The 20950-nt window shown below is 30.2% G+C and overlaps 3 protein-coding genes across 4 annotated transcripts; 1 reads left to right on the forward strand and 2 right to left on the reverse strand.

Moving 5' to 3' along the window:
- Positions 1 to 2001: 2001 nt before the first annotated feature.
- Positions 2002 to 4283, reverse strand: LOC108340521 (disease resistance protein RPP13). Its single transcript, XM_052877666.1, has 2 exons — positions 2358 to 4283; positions 2002 to 2193 (listed from the first exon to the last, which is right to left on the reverse strand). Exons 1-2 carry the CDS (start codon positions 4148 to 4150, stop codon positions 2151 to 2153), a joined length of 1836 nt encoding a protein of 611 aa, XP_052733626.1. The 5' UTR covers positions 4151 to 4283; the 3' UTR covers positions 2002 to 2150.
- A 7573-nt stretch (positions 4284 to 11856) lies between these two features.
- LOC108340414 (phenylacetaldehyde reductase) lies at positions 11857 to 17581 on the forward strand. The gene is made up of 6 exons (XM_017577788.2): positions 11857 to 12125; positions 12245 to 12414; positions 12642 to 12833; positions 13514 to 13676; positions 15665 to 15848; positions 17244 to 17581. Exons 1-6 carry the CDS (start codon positions 12005 to 12007, stop codon positions 17389 to 17391), a joined length of 978 nt encoding a protein of 325 aa, XP_017433277.1. The 5' UTR covers positions 11857 to 12004; the 3' UTR covers positions 17392 to 17581.
- Positions 17582 to 18375: 794 nt separating this feature from the next.
- LOC108340415 (phosphatidylinositol N-acetylglucosaminyltransferase subunit C) lies at positions 18376 to 20700 on the reverse strand. 2 transcript variants are annotated; one of them, XM_017577790.2, is made up of 2 exons: positions 20569 to 20700; positions 18376 to 19633 (listed from the first exon to the last, which is right to left on the reverse strand). In XM_017577790.2, exon 2 carries the CDS (start codon positions 19525 to 19527, stop codon positions 18616 to 18618), a length of 912 nt encoding a protein of 303 aa, XP_017433279.1. In that variant the 5' UTR covers positions 19528 to 19633; positions 20569 to 20700; the 3' UTR covers positions 18376 to 18615. The 2 variants fall into 2 exon arrangements, with proteins under 2 accessions (XP_017433279.1, XP_017433278.1); XM_017577789.2 differs by having other exon boundaries at positions 18376 to 19723.
- Positions 20701 to 20950: the final 250 nt, after the last annotated feature.

The following is a 20950-nucleotide window of genomic DNA, read 5'->3' on the forward strand; positions in this document are numbered from 1 at the left end:
ATAAACTCAATTAAAAAATATGAAAATTTTGAGTACTCAATATAAAAACTAATGAAGACTTAATTAAAAATATCCAATTTTAATAAAAAATTTAAAATTTAACTAAGTTTATTATTTATGAATTACTTCTCATATCGATTCCTTCGATTTTCTTTTCTACATGTTCCATGTTGACGTTTTAGTTTAAACATGTTAATGAGTTTTTTTTCCATTGAATACAGTAATGCAGGTTGTTTGCACCTACATTACTTTGAGAAGAAACAGGATTTTAATATATTAAGCATAACAAATGGATGTTTCTTCATATACATGTTCTTAACATCCTATGGATTTCGTTATCCGACTATATAATATTTTTAAGTAGACATAATATTTTATTATGTTAATTAATGTAATAGTTAAAGAATATTTTAATCTGAATAAATATTATTTACAAGTTTTAATATTTTAAAATTTATCATTAAACTAATAGAATGAGTAGTGTGATATAGAAATATTAGAAAACTAAGTATTACATGATCCTACATTAAATATAAAAAATATGTAATAATTAGTTTTTTAATATTTGTATCGATCATGATATTTTAACAACTAATTTTAGCAACCTTTTGACAATGGGTCACATGTCATTGTTTGATAGGTTTGTTTGAAAAAAATATTTGAAACGAACCAATCACAAATCGTCATGTCTATATTATAAAAAATTATTAAAAAAAATTGTTAAAATGATATTTTTCTTTAATATAATAAAAAGGTAAACCACTTCAACCAAATAACTGGAACCGAAAATAGAAATTTTTATCTAAATTAATTTATAACTAATCGGAAAGCAAATATATAGTGATGAAAAAGGTAAAATAGAATTGTATATATAATCATAGTAAAAACAAATTAAAAAAATATCCTCGTAACGAAAGTCCTCCCGTTTATAATTTGTAGACTATGCTTAGGTGAAGAATGACAAATAAACTTTTTCATTGAACTTGTTATAGGCTTTATAGAGAATTCAACATATCCAGTATAAATATAAATTGTATTTAATATTTAAAATTAATTATACAGATATGCATGTATTTATTTTGTTTTCATTTTTATATTTGTTTTTGTTTTAAATTCTAAAATACTCATTTTTTATTTGTAACTCAAAATAAACCGAAAGGTTTAAAATACTTTTTCTTCTTAAAATTTTAGTTAGATAATTTTTATTTATTTTCAATTTTTTTAGTATTTTAAAAACTTACTTTTTTATGACATTTTAAAAACTTCAAGTTCATTGAATAAATAACTTTTAAGATAAAAATTTGATTATTTTATCACAACTTTAGTTACCTTTTTTTTAATGATTTTGTTCAAATAAAATACAATTTTCAATCTCATTAAATTAACATTTGATTATTTTTACTTATTTATCATTTTTATTTTTGTTCAATTATTATTTGTTATTTTGATTTAATATTTATGTAATTATATATATTTTTAATATTTGATGATGAATATTTTTTTTCATCCATCAAATCATTAATAATATTATGTTTATTTTATTTTTATATTTATAAAAAAAAAGTAATTAATGTGTAGAATAGTAAATAAATTGACATAGTCGTGACATTACATGAGAATGATGAAATATACTTATTAAATATAAAAATGCAAATAAAAATGAGTATGTGGAAAATGAAAATGAATATACGGATCTATTCTGTTAAAAAATATTTATTTAAATTAATTTTTAGAAAACCTTTCAGTATTTAAAAGATATAGATATAGTTAATTATTATTTAAATTCAAAAAATCAAAATATTACTAATATTTCACATGTAACATACATTTATAAAATAAATAACCAACTATTTACTGTAATAAATCTCACACTAATAAATGTTTAAAATAAATCGTTGACATCAACTTCAACTTCAACTCCATTATTTGTTTCTTGTAAGATGTGAGTCACTTGTTCCGAGAGAAATTCCGATGTCAAAAACCTGAATTGATACTTCGATAGTTCTAAGTTTGGTAATAAATTAGGTAATTCTTGGTAATCAACGTACAACTCCATCCTCTTAATATTGGGAAATGTTCCTTTCTTTATTAGAGATGTTGCTTGCTTATTGATCTTAAGACGAGAGATGGTTTGAAGATTCCACATCTTCTCATCTAATTCTGAACATCTTCCTCGCAATTCCATAGATTCTCCTACACTCAAATGCCTTAAATGTTTGAGTTTCCATATTTGGACAGGGAAAGAAATTGGAATGTCGTAAATGGAATAAAAACTCAGGTCAATGGTTTGTAGATTCCAAAGGTTAAGTATTGAATCTGGAACAAATGGCTCTTTTAAAATTTTTACTCTTAAGTACCTTAAGTGGATGAAGTTCCCTAAATTGGAAGGGATCTTTTGGCACCTGTTAGATCCAAAGTCTAACACTCGAACCAATTTGCACTCGTCCAAAAGCCATTTCCACTCTCTCCCACCAACATCATGATATGGCGCAAAGAAAAACAAGGAACGAATACATGAATGGTCATTGTTGCTTGAAGAAATGTAGTGACCCATGTTATTGTGAATGGACAGTCTGCGAGGTTTGGTAGGGATTAGAATGTTATTGTCTGTGCAAACTTCAAACACTTTCTCCTCTTTGCTCTCTGATATGCAAAGATCTCGAAGAAGATCATGAACTTGAAACTTCTCCAAATCTCCATCCCAGTCCACTCTTGGTTGGACCAAACTGCGATCGATGAGCTCGTACAAGTAGTCTTCCGCAACATCATCTGGGTCTCTATTTCCTGTATCTTGTATAAAACCCTCCGCAACCCATTGTCGCAATAATGACATAACAGGTATTTCAAAATCTTCAGGAAATAGCCCAAGATAGAGAAAACATGGTTTTAATGCTCTTGGCAAGTTGTCGTAGCTGAGTTTGAGAACTATATCCTTCACTTGGGTCTCATCTCGAGTCAGATACCAATTAACATGACCTACCACTTTAGACCATTCTCTATGTGATTTTTCTTTCTTGGCTAGCAGTCCTGCTAAAACAATGACGGAGAGCGGCAAACCACGACAACTTTGAACCATCTGCTTTCCTAAGGTCTCCAAATCAGAAGGGCAGTTTTCACCCTTAAACACTTTCCTGCAAAACAACTCCCAACTTTCTTCTTTACTCAAGAACTGAAGATTGTGAGGAACATCATCACCAGCATGCAAGGCCACCTCTTTCAAACGACTAGTTATCAATATTCTGCTGCCTCTGTTGTTGTCTGGAAAAGCATGTTGCACCTCATCCCAATCCCGCCTTTTCCACAAGTCATCTATCACCACAAGATACCTTTTTTTCTCCAAGCATTTCAACACCTGTTTCTTCAGCTGCTCCTCACTCAGGTTGTTAACGTCTTCCACGCTTTTCTTACCCTTCTTGTTGCCGCTACGTTGTTGTTGCAAATGCTTGAGAAGACCAAGCAAAAGCTCCTTAACTCTGCACTCGTTTGAGACATAAACCCACGCACGACGATCAAAGTGGTGCTTCGCCTGACTGCTATTATAGACCTTTCGGGCAAGGGTGGTCTTCCCCAATCCCCCCATGCCAACGATAGAGACAACTTTACGATTCGAACCACCTTCCTGGAGTCGCTTGACGACATCCTTGGAGTCCTTGACAAAGCCAACCACGTGTTCTTCCTCCACGTCTCTTCTTAGCTTGTGCAGTGATTGCAACCTTTCCTTCTCCTCCTCTTCTTCTGCTGCGGATTGATTAGTGGCTTCTCTGAAAGCATCATATTTGTCCTTGTTGTCGCGTATCTCGTTGAGAGTGGTTTTGAGCTTGTCTATTTTGTGGGCTACGTGGCGGAGCAACCTTGCTTGGCCAAAGCCACGGAGCATCCTCCCCAGAAGGGTTCTCCTCTTGTAAATGGAAACTTTGGCTACGAAAGTGTCGATGACATCCTCAGCTAAGTGGGCCACATCTCTGATTTGGTTCACAACAGTATGTTGCATTCCCTTCTTTCTCTTTGTGGTATTGAGGAGCTCTTTGATCATCTGAAGTTCGTACTGTAGGGATTGGACTCTGTCCTCCACGCCATAGAGCAAGTTAGCTTCGCGTGCGGCAAGCTGGGCTAAGTGATCTAAAACAAAGGAAACTACACTGTCTGCCATTACAGGGTGGACGAGCGTGTAGACAGTGATACTGGGTATGTGGTTGGTGATGGAAGAAGAGTAACAAGATTTACGAAGGCACCAGAAAAAGCAATACTGTGTAGCTTGCAATAATGCATGCTATGAAAAGTGTCTGCAATAATAAATAAAGAAAGCACCAGAAAAAGCAATAGCGTGTAGTAGCATAAAAAGAAGAAATATAATAGTTTGTCGGTCCATTCACTTTCCGTCAACAATGACTTCTTTTGAAGTGCACCTTCCTGCTATTTGCATTGCACTTTCTACCTATTTTCCTTTAAGATATTTACATTTATTACATTACAACATATTCAAATTGCTAACAGCACTCCCGCCTTTGTCCTATATGCAGCTTGGATCAAATTATTAAATATATATCCTAACAATCTCTCATCACTAATATATATCATATTAAAAAATAAGATAGAAAAACTTATTAGTATACCAAATATGTTAATTAATTTATTTTTGTTAATTTGTAAGCTCAACTAAATTCATTCAAAACTGAACAAAAAAAACGGGTATACTCAATTGAAATTAAATAGTGTATTAATCAACGTAAACTTTAGAATTTAAAAAAAAAAATTGTTCATTTTAACTTAAATCCAAAATCTATGATTAAAAAAATAAGAAAGCTATATCAATCGAGACATACTATTTATATTAAAATAATATATTTAACTTAAATTACTTAAAAATAATAAATCTAAATACTCTATGTAAAAAAATAAAATCGATTACCAACATTATATATCATTTATAAATAATCATTCATTTCTTTTTCTAACATGTTTTTGTTGTCAATATAGTTTAAATATATAATATTTGATTGTATCATATTCAGTAATTTTTTATAATATAAAAAATAAATAGGTAATTTATTTCAGACAATAAACTTGATAATTTTTTTGAAAGATAATTCACTATGAAGACACCATACTAATAAAAAGTAAATTTAATTCAAATAAGATACAGAAATAATTTTTAACAAAAAAAAAAACTTAAAACGATATTTTTATATATATTTTTTTTATGTATTGTTTAATTTTGTTATTTTTACTGAAGAGACTTAGACTTAGTTGAATTTTTTTAACAGAAGACATAGACAATGAAATGTCTCCTTGATATGTTAATCATTTTACCGAACACAATGCAAATCATTGTCAACTCATTTTTTATTATTCTTAACGTGACGTGCATTCATCAAATTTTAATCCATAACATATGTTACAAACTCTATAGTAATAAATAATGCAATATGATTCTTATTTTTTTCCAATTCAATGTGAGATCATACTTATTTAAATTAACCTTTCCTTAACTCATTAACACATACAAATTAAATTTAATATATTAAATTTAATAAAATTTTGACAAATTTTCAGATTGATATCCAAAGTGAGCAATATGTATCTAAAAAATAAACTTAAACAGTTTGAATTGAAATTACTCCAATTTTTAGATTACTTTGTATGTATTAACAAATTATATGAAAAATAATTTTCAAAGAATGTCTAACCATACAATTTAAGACTAATGATTAATGTTTAACCACTTTTACTAAAATTGAAATGAAAACTAAGATTTACTCGAAGTATACATCAATAAAATATTTATTTTAAATAAAATTAGCAAAATAAATACAAGCCAAAAATTAACTAACCTTTATATTTAGGTAAATTCAGTCCTACACATATCAATGGTTATTTAGAAATAAAAAGCAATAGTGTGTAGCTTGCAATGGCATAATGCATAGTATGAAAAGTGGCTGAAAAAGCAATAGCGTGTAGCTGGCAATAGCATATAAAGAAGAAATATAATCGTTTATTGCTCATTCACTTTCCTTCAACAATGACTACTTTTAGCCCTTTTTCTTTAAATACAGCAACATCGTGATATGATATAATATTTTATTTGAATATCAAATAAATGTAAATGATATCATTATTTATTTACTAAAAGTTTAAACGAAAAATAAATACAAATTTTAATGAATTATTTTTGTTTATTGAATTTTTACAAAATTTGTATGATTATTTGTTTATATATATAACTGTCATTCTATAAAACAATTCCATTTATATACTCAACCAAACCTTTTCTTAATTTCAACTCTGATCGAATAAGAATTTTCTCTTCCAGTTTCAATTTCTTTTTACGCATATAAGTACTGGTATTGCGTTATTTTTCTGAGTTAGGGTTTTCTGCAAACAATTTTTACATTATTTTTGTTATTATTATATATGAATGTTCAATAAATAAAAATAATGTGTTTTTTGTTCCAATAGTTTTTTTATTCCATTTATATCAGAGTTTACAGCAATATAAATGGAAGAGGAGTACTAAGATCAAGAAAAAACTAAGCACCAGAAAAAGTGTAGCTTGCAACAATGCATTTAAATTTAAATTATATATCACTATTTTATTAGTTTTAAATTAAATTTATTATAAATAATCACATAAATTGAGGTAAAAAATTATAAAAAAGTTGTTAAGAAAATATTTTCTATTAATATTTCATTGGTCCATTGACTTTGCGTCAACAATGACTACTTTTGAAGTGCTTAACGTGAGGAGGGTGGCACCTTACTGCTACGCATGCACCTTTTTGCTTTAAGATATTTACGTTTAGGATAATGATATTTTAACAATATTTTTTTTGACAACATTTTAATACTGTTTACGTGTCATTCTGTGATTGGTCCAAAATTATTTCAAAATTAATAATAATAGTCATAAACACTAATATAGACCGATCACAGAATGACACATAAACAGTGTAAAAATATTGTAAAAAAAATATTATCAAAATATCATTATCCTTACATTTATTACATTACAAGATATTCCAATTACCTTGTCTTATATGTGTTAAATACGCGTTGTCCTGCTGCTTGGATCAAATTATTAAATGAATATCCTGACAATTTCTCATCACTAATATATCATTAAAAAATAAGATACAAAAACTTTTTAGTATACCAAATATGTTAATTTATTTATTTTGGTTAATTTGTAAGCTCAACTAAATTCATTCAAAGCTGAACCAAAAAAAAAACGGGTATACTCAATTGAAATTAAAAATAATAAATTTTCTATAGAAAGTATTATGGTATTCTATGAATATTTTTAATTCTAAGAAAATCTTATAATTTCCAGACTATATTGAGTTTTTAGACATTTTTCTTTGAATATAATAACATCATGACATGACATGATATTTAGACACAATGGTAATCAACAAGTTCAAAATGTAACAATATTAAAACATATGTGAAAAACAAAAATAAAAGGAATTTTCTATAAGAATATATTTTTGTTTTGAATAAGAAAGTGTTGACAGATTAAAACCTATGTGAAAAACAAATGCTTACACAGAAACAATTTTGAAGATGAATATATATAAATTTTATAAAAAAAGATAATTATAATTTTTTCAATCCATTTTGACAAAACTACCTAACAATATCTCATCACTAATATATTGTACTGAAAAATAAGATGGAAAAACTTATTAATATACTAAATATTAATTGTTTTCAAATAAAAATATATAAATGAGAAAATGATAATAAACGAACGACTGTTGTAGAGTTTCATAAACAAAATTCGTTTACAATGAATTCACGTAAACAAATATAAAAAATGAGTTTTTCTTATGTTATAAACATTGCCGATTATGAGCTTTAGCAAAAGTATTGTATTTTAATCCTAATTTTTAGGACGGATATAGTTTAACTATAAGTAAATTTATGTTTGGTGTGATATCCATTGACGTAAATTTATGAAATATTGTATTAATCAACGTAAACTTTAGAATTAAAAAAAAACGTTCATTTTGACTTAAATCCAAAATCTGATTAAAAGAAATAAAAAAGCTATATCAATCTATATATTCTATTTATATTAAAATAATAATTATTTATTTAACTTAAATTACTTAAACAATAATAAATCTAATAACTATCTTTATTTATCTAAAAAAATATAGATTAACGGCGTTATATATCATCTTTTTATCAATGATCTTTCATTTATTCTTAAACGTTTTTTTCTGTTCAATATAGTTTAAATATCCAATATTTGATTGTGTCATATTCATGTTGAATAGTTCTTGATAATACAAAGATAAAGATAAATAGGTAATTACATATGTTATTAAATTTCTAATACATTTATTTTAAACAACAAACACGATTAAAATTTTGAAAGATGATTCACTAAGGAGATACGACAATACTAATTAGATATGAGTCCAATCTAAATAAATGATTGACATCATCTTTAACAGAAAAAAAAAGACAACAAATTTATAAAGAATTTTTCTATTCAATTTTTTCATCTTTACTCAATGTGAGACTTAGATTCACTTGAATTTCTCAATAGAACACATGGACAATAAAATGTCCCCTTTATAGGTTATTCATTTTACCAAACACATTGCAAGTAGTCATAAACTCCTTTTTCATTATTCTTAATTTGACATGCATTCATTCAATTTTGATCCAATAATGCAACTCCATTATTATAACTAATGCAATACAATCCTCATTTTTTTTCAATTGAAGGTGGGATCCTATTCATTTAAGTTAATGTTTTTCTTGACTCGTTAACACATGCAAAATAAATCTATTATCTTAAATTTGATAAAATTTTGACAAAATTTTACATTGGTCTTCAAAGTATATGGAAAATAACATTAATGATTTGAATTGAAATTACTCTAATTTTAAGATTATACTTAATACACATGTATTAACAAACTATGAAAAGTAATTTTTCAAAAAATGTGTAATCGGACAATTCAAGATTTAGTATAAAATAATTAATGTTTAATATTTTTACTAAATCTGAAATGAAAACTAAGATTTATTCAATGTGTGCAGCTATACAATATTTCTTTTAAATAAAATTAGCAAAATAAATACAAACCAACGATTAACTAAATTTTATATTTAGGTAAATATAGTCTACACATATCAATGCTTATTTAGAAATAAAAAGTCTCGTACAAACTTTTTAAATTTTGTATAAAATAATGGTCATACAGATAGAAGACATCCTAATAAGTAGTGATCTTAAACAAATATTTTAGAAGTGCAAAAAGAAATTGTTTAGGTTTTTAAAAATTCAAGGATGAAAAATATATCAAATATACTAAAATTAAAAGTAAATATTTTTATTTATGTACTAATTTATGTTATATGTAAAAAATATTTAGGAGTAAGCATATAAGGAATCTTCACCATTAATAATAATGTATAAATCATCACACCAAAATATCATACAAATAAAATGATCCTTTAAATTTTTGTAAATCATCAAACATATGCTATAATAAGAAAATTCAAATATAACAACTAAATATTGGGTTCCTTGACGTGCTAAAAAGGCAAGGGGCAATAGCGATAGGGATAGCAATAACGGTGGAAGGATGAAAAATCATCAAACTTTGTACTATGGTGGAGGTAACAAATTTGAACTCTTCACAGTTCACAACAATGACAACCATGATCAATAATTAGTGACATAAAAAAAACATAAAAACAATGTTGTTGTCAAAATAAATACAAATGATATTGATTTGACGTTGGGGGGATCGAAACTCCAGTCATAGTCACTAAAAAGCTTGTAAGGAGATGTTAGATGACGGAGAAAAACAAATGCCATGAAATTGAATGCTTTCTATATATTGCAGCATTCTTTTAATGTTAAACCCTTCAGTAGCCCTATGGTTTTTTTTTTCTGTTAGATGCTCGTTTTATCTAATTCTCCAATTTAGTTTTACAATTAAGCTCAGGTAGTTAAATTGAGTTAACGGATTAAGTTTTTAATAAGTTGGTAGGTTGATGTGACTAGTATTTGAAACATGTCATTCATATAATTTTATATATAGAATTTGACAATTTTTAATATTTTTTTTTATTATCATTATTTGACTCGCAATTTAAATATTATTTTTAAATTCTATTTATTTTATTTTTAATAATATTTTTGTTTCTGCAACAAAGTCACTGTTGTTAAGTATGACTTCTCTTCATAGCAGTAAGGAACTCGAAGTTATTGTCATCAAGTCTAAAACGAGTCTAACCTAGTGTTCGCCATTACAAGCCACTTTTAAAGTAGAAACCACCACAAACAATCCCAATCCCCAAACAAAAACGCAACCAGATCAAAAAATAAGATTTCTCAAACCAGAATTCGAACCTTAAACATAATTTGAGAAACAAGAACATAACTCCTAAAAAGAATTTCCAAACCAAAAATCTCAATTTTAAGATAATAACAAAACCTAAATTCCCAATTCTGGAAACCCTAAACCCCAAAATTTTCATTTTGTAACCATCAAGCATCACAATCGTGAATAGTAAAGGCAAAAGGAAACCCTAAATCGTCGGAACGCCACTACAACATTCACTCGCCACGAGAGGAGGAGAACTTATTGTCCGCAAGAGAGGAACTTAGATTTGGGGGAAATAAAATCTAAGTTGCGTGAATAGTGTATCAAGAAACTAATTTAGGGTTCACTTCCGATCCCATTCCCAATCCAACAACCCTAAATTCAGCAAATCCAGAGGCGCACTCCAATTGTTCCAAGCCTCTCCCAGAATGTTGAGATGGTGACATTAGAGTGTCTGGGGAAAGGGTTCGATATGACTAGTAATTTTCGGTTGAGGTTTGCAAAAGGGATTCGTGGAGAGAGGTTAGTGGTGCTTGATGAACATAACAAGAGGGATATCTTGATTCTTGGAACTAGAGGAGTTACCATTACGGCGTTCTCTTTTTGTTGCATATGTCTTAGTTGCTTAATCAGAAATCGACATTGTAAGGGAAAGTTCCTTTCTGGGTATTTTAATAATTTTTTTTTTAATTATATATTCCACGCATAAAGACGTAAGAATGCCACGTTTCAAAAAATGGCTACGACAAAATCCCCGCTCATCAAATATTTAACTCCGTTATTTTAACGAAGTTTAATTGACTTAAATTTTTATTTTTTAAGATTAAATTGAAAAGTAAGATAAAATGAAAATCTAATTGAGAAAAACTCACTAAATGAGTTTAACCTTCTTTTGACAACTTGTCAATGATGCATTTGCGGATTATGCATGAACTAGCATATCTTATTAACAGAAAAGGTGATATGAGGCTTGGTGAACGTAAAACATTGGAGAGCTCCGATGATTTGTCTAGACAGAGTAGGATCCAAAAAGGTTATTGAAGCATGAGCAGTAAGCTTTGAAGAAGAAATCATTGGTGATGGTTGCGATTTAGCATCTTGGCTTTGGCTAGAGTTTGTTGGTGGCATTGTTTCGCGTGACCAAAATATCATCAACATACATTAAAATTAGTAATATAGAACCCTAGTTTCTAAAACGTACAACACAGGGATTTAAGGATGTCACTTGAAATTAGAGCAATAATTAATCACTTTATTACCATTTATGAAAAAAAATCTTATATTTCAATTTATTTTTGTTTTCCTTTTTTCGTCACAATGTTTGCAAATAATATGTGAAAAAATAATAATATGTTAATAATATTTTTTTTGAAAACATTTTAACATTATATATATATATATATATTATTAATCCAAAATTATTTTACAATAAATAATAATAATTAACAATATGTGCGAATCGCATGTGTTAAAATGTTGTCGTTACGAAGCATGGTTATCCTATGCAAAATTAGCATATGTGAAACGGGTTTTCTTCACTTCCTACAGCTGCAGTGGTATATAACGAATGACCTAAAAGTCCTCAAGTAGTAGCTGATGAGACATGGTTTTCAAATCCAGAGGGCTGTAAGGAAGTGAGAGAGTAGGTTGGAGTGATGAACGAGACGAGAGGTAAGGTAGTGTGCGTGACCGGAGCTTCTGGTTTCATTGCTTCATGGATCGTCAAATTCCTTCTTCAACGTGGTTACACAGTCAGAGCCACAGTTCGCGACAAAGGTCTGTTTCATTCACATTCCTAATCCCTAACCCTAATCCCTAACCCTAATCCCTAATCCGTGTCTCTTAATCGGTTATTGGCATCAATATGAATGGATGTGAATGGTATGGTTATGTAGGTAATCCGAAAAAGGTGTCGCACTTGGCTAACCTTGAGGGAGCAAAAGAGAGGCTGCATCTGTTTAAAGCGGATTTGTTAGAAGAAGGTTCGTTCGATTCCGTTGTCGAAGGTTGCCACGCTGTTTTTCATACTGCTTCACCTGTACGTTTCGTGGTCAACAATCCACAGGTACTAGTACTATTCCAAAAACAATTCAATGCTTGTTAGGTTTCTGAAACATTCGTAAAAAATTTAATTAAATCATTTTTTTTAGTATGGTAGATTGGAGGATAGATTTATTGCATGTGATAATTGACTGACAGATATCCTTCGGCATTTCCTCTTGGAAGGAAATATTATGCTGAAGAGTTGTTCTTCTTGTTTCCTTTATTTTGACCTTTGTTTTCCTGTGTCAGGCTGAATTGATTGATCCTGCAGTGAAGGGAACTCTTAATGTTCTCAAATCATGTGCAAAATCGCCATCTGTGAAGCGTGTTGTCTTAACTTCTTCTATTTCTGCAGTTGCATTTACTGGAAAACCAAAAAGTCCTGAAGTAGTTGTTGATGAGACATGGTTTTCAGATCCAGATTTCTGTAGGGAATCAGAGGTTTGTGTTATTTTGCTAAAATTTAGTTGAAATGAAATCCTGAAGCTCGTAAAGGTGGAATATATGATTTTGATGTAGTTTGTTGGGAACTGAGTGACATTTGTTTTTCTGTAAACAAAATTTATGTCTTACCTCTACATGTGAATAACACGAGTTATTGATCTGTATTAAGGAAGTTTATATGCTGACAATTGTACAGTTTTAGTTACATAATTAGGAGATTTAATGACATTCCATAATTAGGAAGTTTAATATGCTCACAATGTATTTTATACTTATTGTACAGGATCCTGAATTGTAGAGATAGATTATATCAATCATAACTTAGGATTTTCTGTTATTAATTCTTTGTATTCTATTTAAGAGCAATTGTTCCTCTGTGAATAATGAGAAACCGTTTTTCCGACACAACCACTGCTGCAGTAACTGACTCCACTTTGGCATCACCAGTAGTACTAGTGCATGTGCTACAGTAGTGGAAGAGATGAGCCATTAAACTGTTTCAAGTTTTAACATTATTCAACAAGTGTTTAGTACTGTCAATCTTGTACTCAGTAGATAATAGCTGTTAAGTTGTAAGTCAATCTCGAATATATTTGTTCCAATATTCTGTAAATTGTCTTCTAGAGTGTGTTACCATGCTTTCATATTTTCGTGCATTTTCTATTTTTTGTCTTCAGTTCTGGTACACGCTTTCAAAGACCTTGGCCGAGGAAGCTGCCTGGAAATTTGTAAATGAAAACAACATTGACATGATTGTTATTAACCCAACAATGGTAGCAGGACCTCTCTTACAAGCAGAGATTAATGAAAGCGTTGAGCCAATTTTAAACCTAATAAACGGTAATTTGTATTTACTCTTGAAGTTATGCTGTATGAAAATTCTATTATCTCCTTTTCCTGCATTTAGAATTCTGACGTACACGTGTTCGAACTGAAATAGGAAAAAGGAAACAGAAAATATGCAAAGGCAAATATTATAACGAATTAATAATATAATAACTACAATTCTTAGTTAAACTTTATGTTTGAGGAATGAAAATGTTGCATTTAAATCATAACGAGTTAATGACATATTTTCATGCCTCCCTACTTATTAGCTCTGAATATGTTCTACCTTGACTAATTTCTACTGTTTAATGTCTATAAATGTTCACGAGACACACTAAATATTATCAAATGTGTTTTATGCTTTTATTCGGTGTTTTATGTTATTAGATAAGATTAAGGTACCTAATGATAATTGAATCTTCTAATGCATTACTACTGCTGTAGCTTGGAGGATCGCTAGGTTTTGTACCCTTGGGGTTTGTGTGCGTTTGATGCTGTTTATAAGAGGGTCAAATATGGATTGATTCCTTTCAAGATTTCCTTTATCTCGCAGAAAATAAACAAACAAACTTGGAGGCAGGGTATTTTGTTTGTGGGGACTAAGGGTTAGAATTATTGGGGACTTGCTCATCGTGATATTATGGGTGCCGGCGTTCAATTTGGTCAAGGTTAGAAATTAGGATACATTAAGCTTAAAATAACCCATGTTCATCTACTATAAGATAAATAGATCCACTTCGGAACTCATGTTTTGTCACCCTCAAGAAAGATAGATAAGCATCCTATTTCATTGATAAAGCTTGAGTCAGGATTAGTTTAGTAAAACATGCAATATGCTTAAGCCAAATACACTACATTGCAATAAAATAAGTGCGACTTCAGAACAAGTTGCATTCCTTTGAAGGGAGTATTGTGCCCTAAAGTTAATCATTGCAATAGATTAATATTTTGATTCTTAGAAGATTGTTTTAATATCAGTTTTTGTTTCCGTTAAGAATATATATTGCCTAAGTTTTTATGAATTTAATTTTCAGAGAACTGAATTTTCTTGGGATAAATTTGAGAATGATGTAGTCTATTGATATAAGTAATGTTTTGAACTAATAAAATAAACCCTGACAAAATAAACTTTGGACCGATATATTTACTTTTATTATCATTGAGTTGTTGGTTTATCATATGTATGGTGTTTAATATTAATATTTGGTGAGAAAAGAGATAAATAAAAAGTTTGCCAGACGCTAACTTTAACTCTGTAGTAAGATTTCGTTATCTTTTCGTATTTATATTTAACAACAGTGTAATTATACTGTTTAGTGCTTCCACAAAAGTTTTAAACTGGGAAACTGTTTTTATTATTTGTCGTATAGGTGAGTAACTATCACATTGTTGAAACAAAATAAGCACAAAAGACTGGACCTTTTAAGTACCATCCAATCTTTTTCCTTTTTTGTTTTCAAGAAAGAAAATGGAAATGAAACTATTAAGATTAATATATGCTAATTAAGATGTGATGTTTACGTCTCTGGAGTAGTTTTCTTGCATTGGAGGCAAGAGTGCTTTCCTTTGAAAGTTCTTTCTCCTCAACCCATCCATCTTAGTATGCAATCTTTTTTTCTTTTTATCTAATGTCATTGTTTGGTTCATATCTTACGATAGTATTGAGTTTTACTATTTACTGATACATATCACTACACGGATCTTAATTGACTCTATCTTAGAGATACGATACATGAGTGAATCTTTGTATTTTGTATACCGATACAGTTCAACAATTCATTATTTTACCTTTTCACCCATTCTCATGAAAAAAAAGAGTTAAAAATCCGAACGAATTTGAAACACTTACGAATTTATCATATTTGATTGTTCCAACTTTATCATTTACTCATGAGTAATTAACCAGTTATTTTAAAATCCAATAACCAAAATATTCACTGGGAGAATTGAATTAATATATTTTCCAAACAAGTACTAACTCTTTAGCTTATTTAATGCAGGTAAACCATTTCTAAATAGATCTTTTGGGTGGGTCAACGTGAAAGATGTTGCCAACGCTCATATTCTGGCTTATGAGATCGCTTCGGCCAGTGGAAGATACTGTTTGTCCGAGAGAGTCATACACTACTCTGAGCTTGCTAGGACTTTACGTGATTTGTATCCTACATTTCAAATTCCAGATAAGTAAGTTTAATTTTATAAAGCATGAATTGGAACCCCCATTTTTTAAATTCCTTTTCTAGCAATATGGCTTGTTTGAAAACTCAATTCAACTGGAAAACGAAATTATTTTGTACTGAAATTGATATACTTTTTGACAAGTAAGATAAAAAATTTAGATGATAAAGTAAATCAAACTTTTGTTGCTATTTAACATCAATTTATGCATATTATTTTTTGAATTTTGTTATCTAAACTTTCTAAGCTTAGTTACATAATACACCTTAAATGGCACCCTTCAACTGAGAAATGTGCTCCATCAAATATATTAACTATACCAGTCGTGCTCTCGGGTATCGTGGAAAACAAAGAAAATGATTACGGTAAACAATTACTTTAGTCCCAAAAGAATAATGCACTGTTAGTTAAAATTTTGAAGTATGAAAATTAAAAAAGAAGTCTATGAAAAGTATAATAATGCACTTACTATAAATTTCAGTATCCAAACTTTGTGAATTACTTTCATTTTAGTCCCTGATATTAACCATTTGTTTTCATTTTAGCACTTAAACTTAATCACTTGTTCTCATTTTAATGTTTTTGAAAAATTATCATTGAGATAGCAATAAGTGGTTAAGTTCAAGGATCAAAAAGAAAATAAGTAAAATCAGGATTAAATGGTGGTAAAGTTCAAGAACGAAAGTGATAGTAAATGGTGGAGTTCTTGGACCAAAATGGCAGAAAGTGTATCGTGTAGGGGGTTTTCTAATGACAGGAGTAAAGTGACAAAAATTACACTCAGATTTTCTTTCTTAAAATTTTATTACTCTTTGAGACCCAGGTTTGCGTAAATTGCATTATTGAAGACTAATGTTGTTTACCCGATCTACGTTAATTTTAAGTTGGTGTAGATGTTTGTGTATGTGTGCACACGTCAGGATTACTATGGTTGCTTTAGTGTACCTAATGACCTATTCCTGAGATTTAATGGTGATGCCATAATTGCATACATTCCATCATATCGGATGTCCAAATAATTTGGACTCCATATGTGTAAAATGATTGTCTCAAGTGAGCTTGTCTTTTAAGCAACTTCTATATAACTTTGACTCCTGTAAATGTCGAATTCCATAGATAATCTACCGTCACTCACTTCTTTCTATCTTTCTATATTTTTGTGTGGAAAAATATCTTTTTAACAACTTTTTTTGATAATTCTTTTACAATAATTTATGTGATAGTTTGTAATTGGTCCGACTAATAAAATAGTGATATATAATCTGTTATCAAAAAATTGTTAAAAAAAATTGTTAAAATATCATGGTCCGTGTTTGTGTGTGCACACAGAACATTTAAACATTTAGCTTTTGCTTTTAATTACAACATTTGCACTTTCTCAAATCTCAATAATGTTTTCAGGTGTGAGGTCGATGAGCCGTATATGCCAACATACCAGATTTCCACAGACAAGGCAAAGAAGGACTTTGGAATAGAGTTTACTCCTTTGGAAGTGAGTGTCAGGGAGACTGTGGAAAGCTTCAGAGAAAAGAAGATTATCAACTTTTAATCCGTGATCTATCCTAACTGTGAAATATGGTCTGTATTTAATCAATCAGGTTAATATTGTTTGCCACGGGATTGAATATAAAAGGATAAATAAATTGCACACATTATTCCTGAACTTGGGTGGACTTATGCTTTATGTCCTTTGTTCTGAATTTCACCTGTATTAATGATATAATAACATTTGTAACGTAGATCTACTTTGATTTATCATTAAAGATTAATGCACGATAGAAAAAAAAAATATCATTGTAGCATTACTAGAGTGATTCAATCCAAGAAGTCAAAAATAATGGTAAAGCTATAACATACATGGTCCACTTACCTTGGAGATACTCTATGAAAATCTTCTGCGCATTCCATTCCACTCGTCCAAGAACGCATGCGTCACCGTCACCATCACTGGCATGCATCCTGAAGCCTCCATAAAGTACCCTTCAATTAAAAATAACTTTCCGCATTCTCATAGAAAGGTAACTTTTTCACTTAATGAGGAAATAAAGACTATAGAAATGGTAACTTTTTATAAATTCCTAACAAATATGGAAACAAATATTCTCACTACCATATTTCAAAGAACGCAAAAAGATTTTATGGGACAAATGTCTTCTCTATTTTTTTTTCTTATCATACACAAATGATACAATAATGAAAAAGCTTATACTAATGTTGCTGACCCTTCATCATTCTACATCACAATTTCTCCACAAGAATCTATTGGTTTGTAACGCTGCAAATCACTGTCATGTGCAGCTGTGTTTGGGAAATACACATGTTTAAAGCATATACAAGAGTCGGAGAAAAGATGCTTTGCTGTATACACTTTGTAAATGACTTCAAATTCATGAGCCATTCTGTAACCAACAATCTTTAAAATTATCAGGTATAAGCAATACGCCTTACATGTAAGAGCTAAAGCGCTTAGGAATTTATTTATTTCTTTGAGAGAATGTAGTGAAAAGGTGATCAAAAGTAGTTGGTTTGAATGTGTAAAAAACGAATGAAACTCCAAATTGTCAATGTACTTCCATTGTACACAGAATTTTAAACCATCATTAATCACTAAAGCATGAATACAATCATCATTTTCCAACCCTCCCCCGACACGAACTGCAACAATTTTCCCATAAACTATTAACTTAAAACTAGTTCAAGGGGTCAGCAAATTATACTCCAACCTAAACAACACACGAGGTCCTACAATGTAACATTAACCATGATCCAGGTTTCAGTCGGTAATGTCAAAACAAAGTTTAGCCTCATCCCAAGGTCCATTGATCTCAAACTTGTACTCCTGAATCCTTATAAGCCAATAAGGACAGACCACGTTCACAAAAACCAACAGACTAAGCAGCACCACAAAAAGGAGGCGATGCAGCATGTACACAAAACTTAAGGTCATGACCATCAAACTGAGAGAAAAGCATAGGTGCATGCGGAAGGAATATTTTTTAATACAGTAAGTAACAAGTGGAGCAAAAAGGAAAACCTGAAGGGAGAATAACATGATAGCGAACACATGTAGTCTTGATGGAAGTCGAGAAGCCATGAAAACAGAGGCTACTACAGAAGCATTTACAGAGATACAACTGGTCAATGCAGGATTCTTAAGAACCCCCGGGGCTTTGACCGTGGATTCTGAATAGTCATGCAGAAAAAGGTGAAGTACTAGAAGTGATGCAGCTACTGCCCAAATGGAATCCGAACTAATGGACCTTGTAAGAGTTTGATAGATGGGAGCCAAAACATATAACACGGTTATGAAAAAGGAGATATTAAGGACATAATGGAGAAGGAGACTAAGGGAAAGCATTTCTTGAGTGAAAAGGAGAATTAAAAAGCCTGAAACAAGCAGACTTACATCAATCAACAGGAGAGAATTTTCATCAATAGTTGATGTAAGTGTACAAGTCCAGACCAAGACAACAAGAGCAACAATGCATAAATATTCAGAAATGGATACTGAGTCCAGCATCACCTTTAGCATGTCCCTTTTTACAACACTGGCATTCATCACCATTCCTTCAAGGAAAGATTCATCTGTATGATTGTCATCATAACCAGGTTGCATACCACCATATGCTACTTTTCTCCATCTGGGACGAGGCGATGAAGAATTATTAGCCAAGCCAGGATCCATTGCAATAAGTTCTTTAATTTCAGACGGGCCTGCGGGGCCAAACTATTATATGGAAAGACCTAAACGTCCTTTACTACATAAATCTTGCTCCATAGACGTGTGCCATCTGTCTCATGCAATCACAGGGTAGAGAATGTCATATTTCAGTTCCACTCTCTTGTCTTTCAAGCTTGTTTATGAAAGTCATCTTCATAATCTGAAGAATAAAATATGATGAAATTACATGTAATGAAGAAATAGGCAACTCACGACACATATGAATGTCATCTAGATATTCTCAATTATAGATGATGAAATTGCATACATATGAGGGGGGAACGGTAACTCCACATAATAGACAATATCCGAGATTAATTAATGTTATTATCACTTGTCCAGACAAATAGATTGGAACTTTTAACAGTATTATATAAAGATCAAGCAATTATACATCACGTTATTCGGTAACAGTTAAAGATAGTCTCACACTAAAGTTATCACCAACCACATCATTGAGCTAGAAGAAACTCCACAAGCCAGGAATGTTCAGTTTAGTAGGTGAGGAAACTTAGAGCAGTATAGACTGTAAATGTCCTGGATACTAATGGAACCTCATCAGGAATATCTTGTTCTGCATTCAGCATTTCTAAGGAAAAAATCTTGAACAAACCAAATAACAAACAAGGATTGTGCATTATTTGGTTTTGAAAACCAAGCAGAATTGTAATGAACTGGAAATGCGGCTTCGTAATTTTGAACTGAAGTGTTTAAATTATGTAAGAATCAAAATGAGCTTCAAACGGAAGTTTAACTGGTTCAAGTTTTACTTAATCCTCAGTTCTCAAAGAAAATTCCATAAAACTTAACAAAATCAACCAAAAAACTCGCATAACAGAGAGAGAGAAAAAACAAGTACAAGATTGTAGATCTGAATCCTAATTTAACATACAACAGAAAAGAAAACGCTGAGAAATAAGGAGGATTCGTTAGGTTAGAATCCTCACAATTCATAATGGTTATATCAAAGGAATGAAAAGCAAGAAACAGAGAAATGGAAAATACCATGACGGTGAGAAATGTAGATTGAAACTCTTCAAACGACCACGTTATGAGTTGAAGCAAATAGAATTTGGAAGAAGATGAAGAGGGAAAAGAAGGGTTTTAATGTTCCCTTGGGAGGGTTGTGTTGTGTTGTTTCAATAACAATAACTCACAATAATATTAATTAAATAAATATATAACAATAACGATGACATTAACAAGAACACTGACGTTAACGAATCAATCACGCCTTAGTTTATAATTAAATATAAAATATTTTTTTAATTTTCTTTTAAAAGAGATAAATAATAATAAATATATAAGAAGAAAATATTATACATTTTTAAGAATTTTATTTCCACTTTATCAAATTTATTGATATTTGGTATTTTTGTGATTTTAT

The sequence above is a fragment of the Vigna angularis genome, chromosome 5 (genome assembly GCF_016808095.1).
Source record: "Vigna angularis cultivar LongXiaoDou No.4 chromosome 5, ASM1680809v1, whole genome shotgun sequence".
NCBI classification, from domain to species: domain Eukaryota; kingdom Viridiplantae; phylum Streptophyta; class Magnoliopsida; order Fabales; family Fabaceae; genus Vigna; species Vigna angularis.